Here is a 14,266-nt window from a genome sequence, read left to right as displayed (position 1 = left end):
CTGCTTTGCAGCTAATGGGTAACTTTAAAAAGGGAATGGCACTTCCCTCTCGGCTAACTGTGAATGCTGCAGCCCCAGCCCGTTTCTAAATGCAGGAAACCTGGCAGGCAAGAGAGCAGGAGAGGCTGTTCCTCTAAAAGCTCTGAGCATCCACCTCCAAGTCACGTTGGCTCCGCATTTTATGGCAGAGTCAGAATCAGCAGGGGGCATTGGTAGCGACAGTAATTAAATCCTATAGTGTCTGCTATGCAAAGGGCACTTCATTAATTACAAGGAAGGTGACGGCTGTGCTGTGCAGCTCTTTGACAACCATGCCGCTTGGTGGAATTAACTATACTATTAGTGTAATGTATAAGAAAGCTATTAGGGATGTAATAGTAAATTCATCTGAATACAAAAATTTTAAACACAAACAACGCAAACAGGCTCTCTCTTTTATCAAGGAAATGCCAAGATCTTACCTCTCACTGTTAGATTGGCATTTTATAGCAGCTCACCCCTTGCATACACACTAAAGCACACACCACAACCACGGTGTATAACTGGGTAATTGCATTAGCTCACCTTCATCCCTTGTTAGCCTTTGCCTCTCCCCTTCCAACCCAGCATCTGGTTTTGAAATGCAGAGAACTTTGAATGGAAAGATCCCTGGGTCAGGAGCCTAGTTTCCTCCCTTCTTCCAACAATGCTGTAAAGGGCCAGGAACATGGATGGTTCTATCATAAGCAGCAAGCAGGGCCTCGCAACTAAGTGTTGCAGTGGATCTCTAGTCTCTCTCTCTCTCTCTCTCTCTCTCTCTCTCTCTCTCTCTGTGTGTGTGTGTGTGTGTGTGTGTGTGTGTGTGTGTTACCAGAGCCTAGCATTAAAAATACAAATACAAACGTTAGGAACAATAAAATCAGATAATCAGAGAATTGTAGAATTAGAAGGGACCACAAGTGTCATCTAGTCTAACCCCCTGCAAAGCAGGAATCATCTGTCCAACGCTGGGTTTGAACCCACTACTGAGATTAAGAATCTCATGCTCTACTGACTGAGCTGCAGTGATAGTTAGAACATTTGTTCCAACTTGGGTCTTTCTATCTTTATGTGCTTTTTAGTTTAGGCTTTTTTAATGAACAATTAAAAGTGCAACTAGTCTGCTTGCAAGTCAATGTGACTTCTGCATGCAACTGAGTGTTTGGAGGAGATCTGAGAATAGCAATTTAAGTAGACTGACATTTTCTGCAACCTGCAATAGCTCTGATGTTTTAATTTTCTCATCTCTTTCCCTGTTCTGAGGAAAGTCACTGTTTGCTGTTTGGTCCATATTTCCTTTAAAGCAGGAAAAGAGAGAGGGAAAGAGGGAGGGAGGAACATGCATGCCCAGGTCTACTGCATTACTATTTCCCAAAGTGTCAGACCCATCTGTTATACTGGCCCCCCAAATATAATACAACTGGAAAGAAATTTCAGCGAAATCTATCATCCTGAAAGCATTACAAAACATATTTTGTGAGTGGGTGGGTATCAAAACCTGGCTGTACTGTGAAACTCAAATATCATGACAAAACTCAAAACTGATATGGCTACCATGGAGTTTTATCTTGCAGTTCAGTATTTTGAATTCTGACTTAAAATGTGAAAACAAGTTTTGATCTGTTTCCAATTTATTTCAAAAAAGAAAGCGGCTATCAAGGTAAGTGAAAAAGTGTTACTCAAGTGTTCATTTGAAACCAGATTTGGCCTACCTTGAAGTTCACCACTCCTGCTGTACAACTCCCTCCTCTGCTCCCGCAAATAGGCACTCATACTAATGGCATGGGAAGATGATTCAAACCTGCAATGAGACAAACACAGCACGTCAGCAGGCATGATGAACTGATGTGAAAGTCAAGGCCAGTTCCAATATGCATGGTCATATACTGACAGTATAATCCTGAGAGCAAGAAAGTGGCCATCTTCAAAAGCTAAACAAGTTGCTAATTCTGTTGATCTCTGACTGAGTCCCCGTATCCCTCCCCATTATTAATCATCTCATACGTTTCATTCTGCTGCTAAGATCCTAACTAGAAGGCACCAAATCTTAGTTTGTGGCATGTACCTCACACTCTTCTGAATATTCTTCGGAGTATTATGGGCCCCTGGTGTCATGAGCACTAACAAGGAACATAGGTCATTTACTCAAAGAAACACTTTTGTACTGATCATTTCCAGCCCCACCCTATGCAAAATGGGCACTTCCTCCTTCCTCCCCACTTACCATGTCAGGTAAAGTCAGACTACAAAACACAACTCTTTGAATATTCCTGGCCATGGGAAACTGGCGAGAATAGTTCCTTTAAGACATGGGTAGGCAAGCTAAGACTCAGCGGCTGGATCCGGCCCAAACGCCTTCTAAATCCGGTCTGCGGACGGTCTGGGAATCAACGTGTTTTTACATGAGTAGAATGTAGAATGTTTCCTCTGGGTTATTTGTGGAGCATAGGAATTCGTTCATTTTTAATTTTTTTCATAATATTGTCCGGCCCCCCACAAGGCCTGAGGGACAGTGGACCGGCCCCCTGCTGAAAAAGTTTGCTGACCCCTGCTTTAAGAGTTTTACCCCAGACACACGACTCTCTAAAGCCCTCTGCTTATAAGGTAGGAAGAACAGTCTCTTCCACAACCATTACAGAAGGAAAGAAAACGTCCTGGGGGAAATGCCACTTTAGGTGGCCATGCAAGTCTGCCTAGCAGCAGGCCTCCCTATTCTGTCTGTATGATAACTCAAAGGAACATAGAAAGCTGCCTTACACCAAGACAGACCATTGGCCCAACTAGCTTAGTATTGTCTGCTCTGGCTGGAAGCAGGGGACCCAGCCTTACCTAGAGAGGATGGGGTAAACAACCAGATGCTCTACCACTGAGCTAGGGCCCTCTCCATAACTTAGCCTGATTACTCAAGGAGGGCTCTTGAAAATGCAGAGATCCTTCTGGCAGGTGGATGGCCCTCTAAATGGGAAAGAGGGTTGGGAGACAGCTGCTCTGTGTGGCGAGACAAACACCCAAGGAAGAAGAAAACAGCACGACCGAGGCATTATCAAAAAACTACACCTCTCAACAAGATGAAAAATGCCATTTTAATGGCAAGATCTCTGCAGCTGCAGTGACAGCTGACAGATAAAGCAACCAGAGATCCCAGCAAGCATGGCTGTCATTGCGGTTAAAGCAATGACAAGAGAATGGGCAGCAGGAGACATGCGCTTCTTATTAAGCAATTATGCCTTGCTTCATTTTCGTCAGACAGAAATGAGTGCGTGGGGCTGGAGCAATGAAGCTGACGAGCTAACATGCCAAGCAACAGGGGATGGGAGCAGTTCAGGATCAGCAGGGAAACTGCAAGAAATCCAAACCTTCCAGGTTTGAGGGAATCTCAACAAGGTTCTAGTCTTTTGATGCTGAGTGTGAAGTTGCAGGCTGCCTGCAATTCGTACACAACAGGGGAGCAGGTGGCGCTGTGGTCTAAACCACTGAGCCTCTTGGGCTTGTCGACTGGAAGGTCAGCAGTTCGAATCTGCACAACAGAGTGAGCTCCCATTGCTCTGTCCCAGCTTCTGCCAACCTAGCAGTTTGAAAGCATGCCAGTGCAAGTAGATAAATAAGTACTGCTGTGGCAGGAAGATAAATAGCGTTTCTGTGCGCTCTGGTTTCCGTCATGGTATTGTGTTGCTCCAGAAACAGTTTAGTCATGCTGGCCACATGATTCGAAAAGCTGTCTGTGGACAAACGCTGGCTCCCTGGGCCTGAAGCAAGATGAGCGCCACAACCCCATAGACGCCTTTAACTGAACTTAACTGTCCAGGGGTCCTTTACCTTTTTTTCCCTTACGCAACAGTGTGACTATATAGCACATTTTAAAACAATTACATTAATTACGCATGATAAAATTATAGGCATGGACAGGCTTGCTGGGAGGAAAAGTGAACAGGCACCAAAAACATTACAGCAGAGGCATTTGCCTAATACTAATGGGCAGGGAGTTCCAAAGAGAAGGTGCTGCCACACTGGAGGTTTGATTCCTTGCAAGTGCAGAATGAACGTTATGTGATACTTGTAAAAGTGCCAATTCTGAGATTGAAGCAGTTGAATGGGCACATATGCACATATAAAGGAAACTGGGACCAAGAGAGATAACTAATCCATGTTGCCATAGTCCCAGTGATTAATTTAAAAGAAGCATTTCCAGTTTACCACTAATTAATCAAAGGGGCTTATTCTGGGCTATTGGTCTCCAAAAGAAAAGTCAAGAAAATGGTAAAAGAAAAGTAAAAAATGCAGGGCAGTGGCACTGCTGTATGAAGGCTGGAAGCTAGAAGTATAAAAGATGAACCCGAGAATCACTCATGTTTAAAATGTTGACTAAAAAAAATCAAGGCAGTGATTAACAGCATCCAGTTGAAGCAGCATCAAGCGAAAGAGGCACACAATGGACCAAGGACAGAATTCTTGAGTTAATCAAAACAGAATGGAACAGAAGAAGCACAACTGCCAACACAGATCAAGCTTTGCCCTTGTCATTCTATAACTTTCTGTAACACATGTTCCCACACATGTCTGTGCAAGAGTGTAAGTCAGTCGGATGTGGAGAATTCTGAAACAAATAAAAGTGGCTGAACTTCAGCTGTGGAGCCAAAATGATTTATTCAGACAGCTGCAAGAACCAGCAACCTTTTCCTCTTCTGCAACATTATTTGTATGTTTATGGTCTCTATACCCTCAGAGGAACAATAAGCTTGCCCAGCCTCTCTGCCTTCCCCAATTCATGAAGATGGATAAAGCAGTCTTATCCTGTGTCTCAGGGGAAAAGAGAAGAGCATCAGACTCCCCTTCCACTACCATTTATCACCATTTCTCCGCCAGGATTCGAACTCTCATGCCTCCTTTAGAAAACTCAGGTCAGGGAGACCCACATTTAATGTGAAAATGGGGGGGTCCATTTGCATCATACGTCTGACTTCCACGTGACCTAAGCGTTTGCAGCCTCCTCCCTAAATTAAGCATCTACCTCTCCTCTTAAAAATAAAGCTGGGTAACTAGCAAGCACAGAGCAGTATTGAAGATACTGGACTGGACAATCTCTATGCAAAGCACGGTTTCGAAAAGAGAAGCAGCGCTGCACTTACTTGAACAGGGAGGTTTTAGGCCTCTGGGGTTTCTTTTTTGCAAAGAATGCTGCAAATTCCCGTCCCGAGCTGGCATAACTAAGCTGAGCTGATGGCTCCGAAGATGCCCGTGTATTTTTCATATCCAAGTACTCCGTGAGCAGCATCTGGAGAGAAAGGGAGGGAGGAACAGCATTTTAAGAAGCACGTTTTTAAAAGGCTTTGTAAACAAAGTCTCAAATTAATGCCGGAAAACTAACCCATACAATCCATGAATACAGTTTGCACAAAAGTTTACCATCAGATTAAAACTCTCGTCAGAAGACAGCTTTTGGTTCTACGCATCAACCTGGCAGATTTCTGAACAGCTATCACGCCAGCCATTTGGTGTGGAATGGCCTTGGAACTCCCTTCCATTGGATGTCAAGGAAATAAACAACTATCTGTCTTTTAGAAGGCATCTGAAGGCAGCCCTGTTCAGGGAGGTTTTTAATGTTTGATGTTGTACTGTGTTTTAATTTGTTGGAAGCTGCCCAGAGTGGCTGGGGCAACCCACTCAGAGGGGCAGCACAACAACAACAATGACTCTAGTAGGGTAGTGGTGCCTCAGTTCTGAAATACCCTCCTTTTGAAGGCTAGGATAGCCAAGTTATGGTTGGGAGTTCACTTTTAAATTGAAATATGTTTTTGTTTTTCCTAGATTTTGATGGCTATAGTTAGGCTGTTTTTGAATCTTTATTTTATAATACTGATTTGGGGTTTTTTATTATAGATATTATTGATACTGGTGCTGATATTTAACCATTGTTATAATTGTGTTTTGTGATTTATTTTTGTAAACTGCTTTGAGGTCATTTTCAACAAAAAGCAGTATATGCACACATTAAATAATAACAGTAACATTTAGGTGCCAACACAGCCCATGTCATGTGGAATGAAATCATCTTGTAGAAGACACTCCTTTAGATTGGTCTAAAAAGGGCAGTAAAATTTAAATTTGCAGCAAAAGTTTCACCAAAATTCCTGAGCATACAGAGATTTACTGATGCCCTCTCAGCAAATGTTTGCTTCACAGACAAAAATTTAGTCTGCCACACTGGATCAAATTTTGTAGCATTCGAAAAGAACCCACTGTCTTCAGATGAGCATATTCAATACAGATCTAGACTAATTTAACAACCACTCCCTCTTTGCAGGAAGCCATGGGAAATGTTCTTCTGTAAGGAGGATATCCCCTGTGATTTTCCAGCAAAACCACAACAAGGTACAGTTCACAAAGTTCTTTGCACTGGCTTAGAGTAAAAAATGAAGTTTTTTAAAAAAGCAGAAAAATAAATTATTTTGATCAGCACATATTAGAGCACTGACAACACCTGGGGCCCATAACAGCATAGCAGGATTATTGGTAACCATAATTCACCCTGTTAGGAAGCTGCCTAATGTAATAAGAGAGCACACTGTAGGTAACAAGTGGAATGTATCAGTGAAGGAAGGATCTTATTTAAACAAATTACCATGAAATAACAACCAGGCCAACAGTACTAAGCTGCTAATTAGACACAACTGAGAATTCTTTTTTTAAAAAAAGATACAACAAAATTAAATAAAGATAACCTGATTTCTATCCCTAACTATCTCAATTAGTTCACCAGCAGAGAGACTTCTGATGTGTTCTCATTCCAATGCAAAGAAAACAGCAGTGTGTGTGTGGCCATATTTCACGGCAACTTATCTGCTTGCTTTGTTCGCTTTTAAAGGCAGAGTCACACATTATGTTTTTGGAAGGTATACAAGGCGTACAAGTTAATGTGCACCGAAAACCGTAGAATGTGGATAAAGAACATGAGCTCAGAAATATGCATATCGTATCAGAGAGCCAGGAATACTACCAGGCTGCAGAAACACCATACTGTACACTTAAAACATATCCCCCTCCGCCCCAAAGAACCCTGGGAAATCACAGAATGATAGAATTGTACAGTTGGAAGGGACCCCAAGGGACATCTAGTCCAACCCCCTGGAATCTCAACTAAAGCAACCATGACAGAAGGCCACCTTCTGCTTATGTAACCATAGTTTACACCCTCATGGAGCTACAATTCCCAGCACCCTAAACAAAGTACAGTTCCCAGGATTCTTAGGGGAGGGTGCTTTAAATCTTTGGTATGTTCACTACAGTTGGTTATTCCTAAGTTACTTTCTCAAGCACACAGATTTCAGAAAGCCAAGTCATCAACAAGCTCATGAGGAAAGGGAGTTGGACACCACCAACCAGGCTCCTTCGCAAACAAGCACGCAGCATTTGAATACAAAATGTTTCCTGGGCATTATGGAAAGAGCAGTCCAGTCTAAACTGTCTCCATATCTGTCAGACTTGCACACCTCTCTGCTTTCAAGGAGTCCTGAGTGGGGTTCAAGAGCCTTAACTTTCATCTTGCAACACATGAAATTGGAGCAGTGGCCAGGTGCTACAGAAAATGTAGGAGGGACAAGGGGCAAAGCTGGCTAAGAATTCTTAGAACTTTAGGCAAAACATTCACATTTGAGGGCCAACAGTGGGGAGAAAAGAATTGCTGGAGATTTTCTCTAATTAGCATCCTGCAATACCAGGTTCACAGAGCAACAGCAATTACCATTGTTGTTGTTAATTTGGATGATTATCATAATCATCACCATCTAATACTTATCAAGTACCTTTTTTCCCTTCTCTTCCATGTGCCCTGTTAGAGGCTAGTAAAAGTCATACCCCACTATCAACGTCAGTCCCTCCAGCAGGTCTCTTCTAACATTTCCCGAACTACATATTTCGTTATAAACCAAAAACACTAAAAAAAAACAAAAACCAAACTTACATTTTACAGCTTGAAACTGGTAGGCGAGGAGGGGGCTGGCAAACATGCAGCTACACAACCCAATTTCTTCTGCTCACTGAAGTGATTAGTAATATTTGCCTGAGGAGGAAGTAAGGCCACGAGTGTTTTGTCCTACAATGTTTAATTATTCGTTGCAAAGCCATCCATCAAAATCCTTGTTAGACGTTAATCAAATGCATAAAGAGCAAGATTTATGAGTGACTGTACAGTTTGCAGCATCCCATCCATCTATAACAAGGACTTCTGACTTCCTGTTCAACAGAGGTTGAATGTAGCCATCCGTGTATTAGACACTAATCACAAACAAATCTGGACATGACAGCAGAGAGATCCAATGAAGCATCATCATCATCATCATCATCATCATTATTATTATTACTACTACTACTACTACTACTACTATTTCCAAAAGCTAAAACTAAAACCGAAGTACTCTGGGGGAATAGCTGTTAGCCTACTGCAGCAACCCCAATAGTCTGCCAATGTGGTGGAGGGGTGGCACCTGAGAGAGGGGGCAGAACCTGTGGTGGGGTTGTCGTGGCCACTGTGTAAAGCGGCAGGGGGGCAGAGTGTTCTTTTCCTCTACCTTCAGCTGCCACTGCTTTCCGAACAGGCTTGTTGCTCTCTCTGGGAATGCCCGGACATCTCTTTCTAGCCAGGGCTCCATTTCACTGTGTGTGCTGTGAAGCAGCACTCCACACTTTCCAAACGCCCATTACAAACTTACCCTACCCTCTTGTTTATTTTTTTAAAAAAATCCATATGCACGGCTATTCCTTTCGTATACTTCACTAAGAAGCTGCAACAGGTCTGTGGCAAATTCACAGGTTTGTGTGTTGCCTTATTTGGCAGCAAATGGACAGATATTTGCAGTTTTCTCACAATGCAGGCCTATGCAGAGAGAAAGCTACGCTAAACCCTTCTCCGTGTGATGCTATTAGTTTGTGTCCAGAGTTTATTTTTGTTAAGTTGGAAGAGGGGGGTGCATTTAGACATGCAGCTCCCTCCGCACCCTGGCAGCACTGGGTAGTTCAGATGGTTAGAGCGTGGTGCTGATAGTGCCAAGGTTGCAGGTTCGATCCCTGTTTGGGACAGCTGCATATTACTGCATTGAAGGGCTGGACCTGATAATCCTCATGGTCCGTTCCAATTCTATGCATCTGTGCTTACAATTTGAGTACAGTGGTACCTCGGGTTGAGTACTTAATTCGTTCCGGAGGTCCGTACTTAACCTGAAACTGTTCTTAACCTGAAGCACCACTTTAGCTAATGGGGCCTCCTGCTGCTGCTGCGCCTCTGGAGCACGATTTCTGTTCTCATCCTGAAGCAAAGTTCTTAACCTGAAGCACAATTTCTGGGTTAGCGGAGTCTGTAACCTGAAGCGTATGTAACCTGAAGCGTATGTAACCCGAGGTACCACTGTAGTATGGAATTCAAAACTTAATGCAATATAAGGAATAAAAAGCAATAAAAATATAATTAAAAACCATACAGAATCTAGCACAGTCCATTACAGTTGCTACAGTGCACAGAAAGAAAACAGCAACTGGTCTGCCAAGACCCTCAGCAGCTTTCATGGTTCATTGGGGGATGATGGTTGCAAACCACTGGCAATGACCTGAGCTTGTTGGGAAACAATGAAGGATAGCCATGAGGATATGTTAAGAGCTACATAGAAGGACTCCTGCCAACGTAGCAGTTCGAAAGCACGCCCTAAAAGTGCAAGTAGGTAAATAGGTACCGCTCTGGCGGGAAGGTAAGCGGCGTTTCTGTGCGCTACTCTGGTTCACCAGAAGCGGCTTAGTCATGCCGGCCACATGACCCAGAAACTGTACACCGGCTCCCTCGGCCAATAAAGCGAGATGAGCGCTGCAACCCCAGAGTTGGCCACGACTGGACCTAATGGTCAGGGGTCCCTTTACCTTTTACATAGAAGAAAGAAGCCCCATCACCTCAACTCAAAGAGCTTCATTTGGCCCTATCTCAAATCTGAGGCTCAGAATGTACTTAGAGAAATACTGTTCTTAATTCTAAATAGATGCCTTTTGTACATAGCTCTGCTTGGCAAGTCTTGGGGTTCATATGAAAAACAAAGTAGATCTGACAAACATGCAGTAGACCCACCTCACACACTTCAAGGGGAGTGACAAATCCAGCAATATTTCCATCTCTAAAATGATAGCAGGGTTGAATTCTTCCTATGCTATACACAAATTAAGCATCATCAGTAGGGCTGTCAAACAGCTCATTAATTTTAGTTGATTAATAATCTGGCTTTTAACCAAATCAATTAAATTTCAGTAGGTTTGCAGATTGCCAATGCCACAGTAAGGATGCCTTATTGAAAAAATAAAGTGTGAGATAACTAACCATTCATTAAAATAAGTTGCTGACTCCTGGGAGGAAAGACCACCTTGGTCATTTTCTTTTCTTTCTTTTTTTTAATTCCCTGTTTGGTTATCGTTATAGAACCAAAATAGTTTCAAAAAAATAAACAAACAATTCTCAGTCCTCCAATGAGCAGCTTCAGAAGGGATGGGGAACTGGTGGTGTTTCAGACATTGTTGGACTCCAACTCCCATCAAGCTCACTCTGCGTGGCCAAGGTTCAAGGATGGGAGTGAAGTCTAGTAGCGGCTGGAGGACCAAAGGCTGCCCAATCATGAGCTAAAGTCTTAGTTGATTAATCTGCTGGTGAAAGTTTGCAGACCTAATCATCATTCCCATCCAGGGGTTTATTTCCCATCAACCCCAAGCAAACAGCACAACCCGATTTATCTATTTCACTAACCACAGAGAGTTTCCAAGTCAAGGCAAATGAAGCCAAGAAATAGTAGGATGTTAAGTACATAATATGTTAGGGGAGGGAGGAAAGGAAGACATGAATTGATACTGGAGATAGAACTTGACAGAGACAACAGCAGACACCTGTCAGCTGTCACTCTTCAAAGCTTTCCCCGTCAAACCATCCCTTCAGTTGTACTATCTGCTGCAGATCTCTTCTGGAAACGTGACCCATGAGTACAATAATTAATTACAAAGTGTCCTTTGTAGCTTTGGTCACAAAAATTTTTAAAAGCAGTTGGAGGCAGGGATGATAAAAAGCACAAGGCCTTTTAAAGCAAGTAAAGAATCAACTACTTCTTCCAAACATGTGGTGAACAAATGAGTCATTACATCATCATCATCATCATCACCACCACCATCATTCAGTAGGAGCTGGGCATTAAATACATTTTGATTTTTCTTAAAGCCTTCTTAAGGACCAGACAAATTTTTAATGGCAACACCCACAAATAAGCACAACTCATGTGCAGTGATTTCCTACACCAATATTCCTGCATGTATTCCTGCAATATTCCTGCATGTCTGTAAAACAAAGGAATTCTGTGGTGTGACGGGGGAGCAGCCAAATATGACCCTTTTCCTCTTCCTGATTCTTCTAGACCTGTCAGCAGCCTTCGACATGGTCGATCACGAACTCCTGGACCACCTCCTTGCCGACGTGGGGATCCAGGGCACAGTCCTTCAATGGCTACGCTCGTTTCTCTCTGGTCGGGGACAGAGGGTGGCACTTGGGGGGGAATTGTCATCCCGCCACTCCTTGGTGTGTGGAGTGCCCCAGGGTGCGATACTCTCCCCGATGCTTTTTAACATCTTTATGCGCCCCCTCGCCCAGCTTGTCCGGAGTTTTGGGCTGGGCTGCCATCAGTATGCTGATGACACCCAACTCTATCTGTTGATGGATGGCCATCCTGACTCGGCCCCAGACACACTGATCAGATGCTTGGAAGCTGTGGCTGGATGGTTACGTGGGAGCCGGTTGAAGTTAAATCCTTCGAAGACAGAGGTCCTCTGGCTGGGACGGGACGATATGGGATTGAGGGGGCAACTCCCATCTCTTGCGGGGGTGCAATTAGTGCCAGCACCGTCCGTTAAGAGTTTGGGTGTAATCTTCGATACCTCCCTCTCCATGGAGGCGTAGATTGCAGCTATAACAAAGGCGGCATTTTTTCATCTCCGCCAAGCTAAGCAGTTGGCTCCTTACCTCTCTCGCCCTGACCTAGCCACTGTGATCCACGCAACGGTCATCTCCAGACTGGATTATTGTAAGTCGCTCTACGTGGGGCTGCCCTTGAGACTGACCCAGAAACTCCAGCGGGTGCAGAATGCCGCAGCGAGACTCCTTACGGGGTCTTCGCTGCGAGATCACATTCATCCGGTGCTATACCAGCTGCACTGGCTCCCGGTGGAGTACAGGATCAGGTTTAAGGTGCTGGTTTTAACCTTCAAAGCCCTGCAGGACTTGACATCTTTCCGCAGGGCCTGCAAGACAGAGCTGTTCCACCAGGCCTTTGATCAGGGCGCAGCCTGACTCCCTCCTTTGACAATCTTTACAAAACTTTAGTTTATGGTTGCTATCAATTTTGATTTTAATTAATTTTTATAATGTTTTTATAATGTTGCACTATTTTAGTGTTGTTAGCCGCCCTGAGCCTGGCTTCGGCTGGGGAGGGCGGGATATAAATAAAATTTATTATTATTACTACTATTATTTTAAAAAAATTACTATCAAATCCAAACTCAAATACATTTATATTATTTTTGGTCCCCCGTTTGTCCAAAGAAAGATAACAAATACCACAGCATGAAGCTGTAGAGGTAAAAATCAACAGTTGCTCAACTTCTTTTCCATACATACAATTATGTTGAGGTTAAAATAAGTATCATATACACCCTTGTCTCCTCTCACCATGACCTCATTCATTAACCAACATTTTAGTAGGTTTTTGTTGTCGTCGTCCCCCACACACTTTTCCCCCACTGAAAAGCTGTTTAGGGATACTGCAGTATTTCGTCTGCTTCATATCCCTACACCTAGAGGACCACACTGCTATCTCAAAGGACAGCAAAAGAGATGAACTAGAGAGCCACCAATGGTCTTTAGATTTCAGAGTCAAGTGACACAAAGCAAATTTTAGGCATGCATTTAAAAATGTCAAGTCTAAATGCCGTACACAAAGCCACCCAGCCTGCCTCCAAGATCATGGTACCTAAGCCCAGGGACGTCAACTTAAGCTCCGCATGTCCACATGCAAAGATAGAGAAGGCCCAACCTTTTAAAAAAATAAAAAATGGAACTATTGGAAGGTGAGGGTTTCCTAGGGAACTTAATGTATAGTAGCAAATCCTGGTCAGCTACCGCTCAGTGTGCAATAGAGTCTTTTAAAACTTGCTTGAATGCCTGCCAGAAAGGGATTGGCTCAATGGATCAACAATGATCGGGGTGGGGAGAAGAATATCATGGCCACGAACTATCACACCCTCCCTTCCTTACTGAGACCTTAAGTTTTGCAAATTGTGGCCATGCAATGTTGTTCAATGCCTGCAACATATTTAATCGTTAATGTAAAAAGGTAAAGGTAAAGGGACCCCTGACCATTAGGTCCAGTCGTGACTGACTCTGGGGTTGCAGCGCTCATCTCGCTTTATTAGCCAAGGGAGCCGGCGTTTGTCCGCAGACAGCTTCCGGGTCATGTGGCCAGCATAACTAAGCCGCTTCTGGCGAACTAGAGCAGCACACGGAAACACCGTTTACCTTCCCACTGGAGCAGTACCTGTTTATCTACTTGCACTTTGTGCTTTCGAACTGCTAGGTTGGCAGGAGCTGGGACTGAACACCATAATGTTAATTGTTAATGAACTAAGGTGCTATAAGCAGGGGTGGACTTTGGTAATACAGGACCCTACGTGAGGACAACATTCAGCACTCCACCTAAATATTTCATACTTTCACAGTAATTCCGTTTTTCTTTTTTTCTTCGCCTCAAAGCCCTATGTGAGGGAACTGCCTGAACCACCCTAAATCTGGCGCTGCTCTAAGAACAAGCAGATGATTCAGAGGCTAGCACTTACAATTCACTAGCAGGGGGAGAGGGCCCGGGGAGATGGCATACTGTTTAAATACCAAGCATGTTAACTCTTAGATAATACAGTGTATTTCATGTTCTTCATCCTTCCAACTAATTACTTAAGACATCCTGCTGCAGTCAAGATGGTAACAGTATATGCCCTCAGTCTTCATTAAATGCCACTACTTAATAACAGACTCCAAAAAAGGGCTTAGTTTCATTTACTCCAAGCTCCTGAACTTTAGAAAGTTGTTAATCAGACTCCTATGTAAATGGAATGACGATTAAAGGTTAAGTACAGGTTTCGGAAATTTCAGAAGTTGAAGACGTGTCACCCTTAAAAGGGAGGGAGGGGGGAA

The 14,266-nt window shown here is 43.5% G+C and overlaps 1 protein-coding gene across 1 annotated transcript in view; it reads right to left on the bottom strand.

Moving 5' to 3' along the window:
- Window positions 1-14,266, bottom strand: part of EXOC4 (exocyst complex component 4) — a 356,086-nt gene that overhangs the window by 237,807 nt on the left and 104,013 nt on the right. The window contains exons 8-9 of the mRNA XM_053405737.1: window positions 5,145-5,290; window positions 1,731-1,819 (exon numbers count right to left, since the gene is read on the bottom strand). Of these exons, the coding sequence (XP_053261712.1) occupies window positions 1,731-1,819; window positions 5,145-5,290 (235 nt within the window). The remainder of the gene's footprint in view (window positions 1-1,730; window positions 1,820-5,144; window positions 5,291-14,266) is intronic.

Source organism: Podarcis raffonei, chromosome 10 (genome assembly GCF_027172205.1).
Source record: "Podarcis raffonei isolate rPodRaf1 chromosome 10, rPodRaf1.pri, whole genome shotgun sequence".
NCBI classification, from domain to species: domain Eukaryota; kingdom Metazoa; phylum Chordata; class Lepidosauria; order Squamata; family Lacertidae; genus Podarcis; species Podarcis raffonei.
This window is presented reverse-complemented; position numbering and strand designations above follow the sequence as displayed.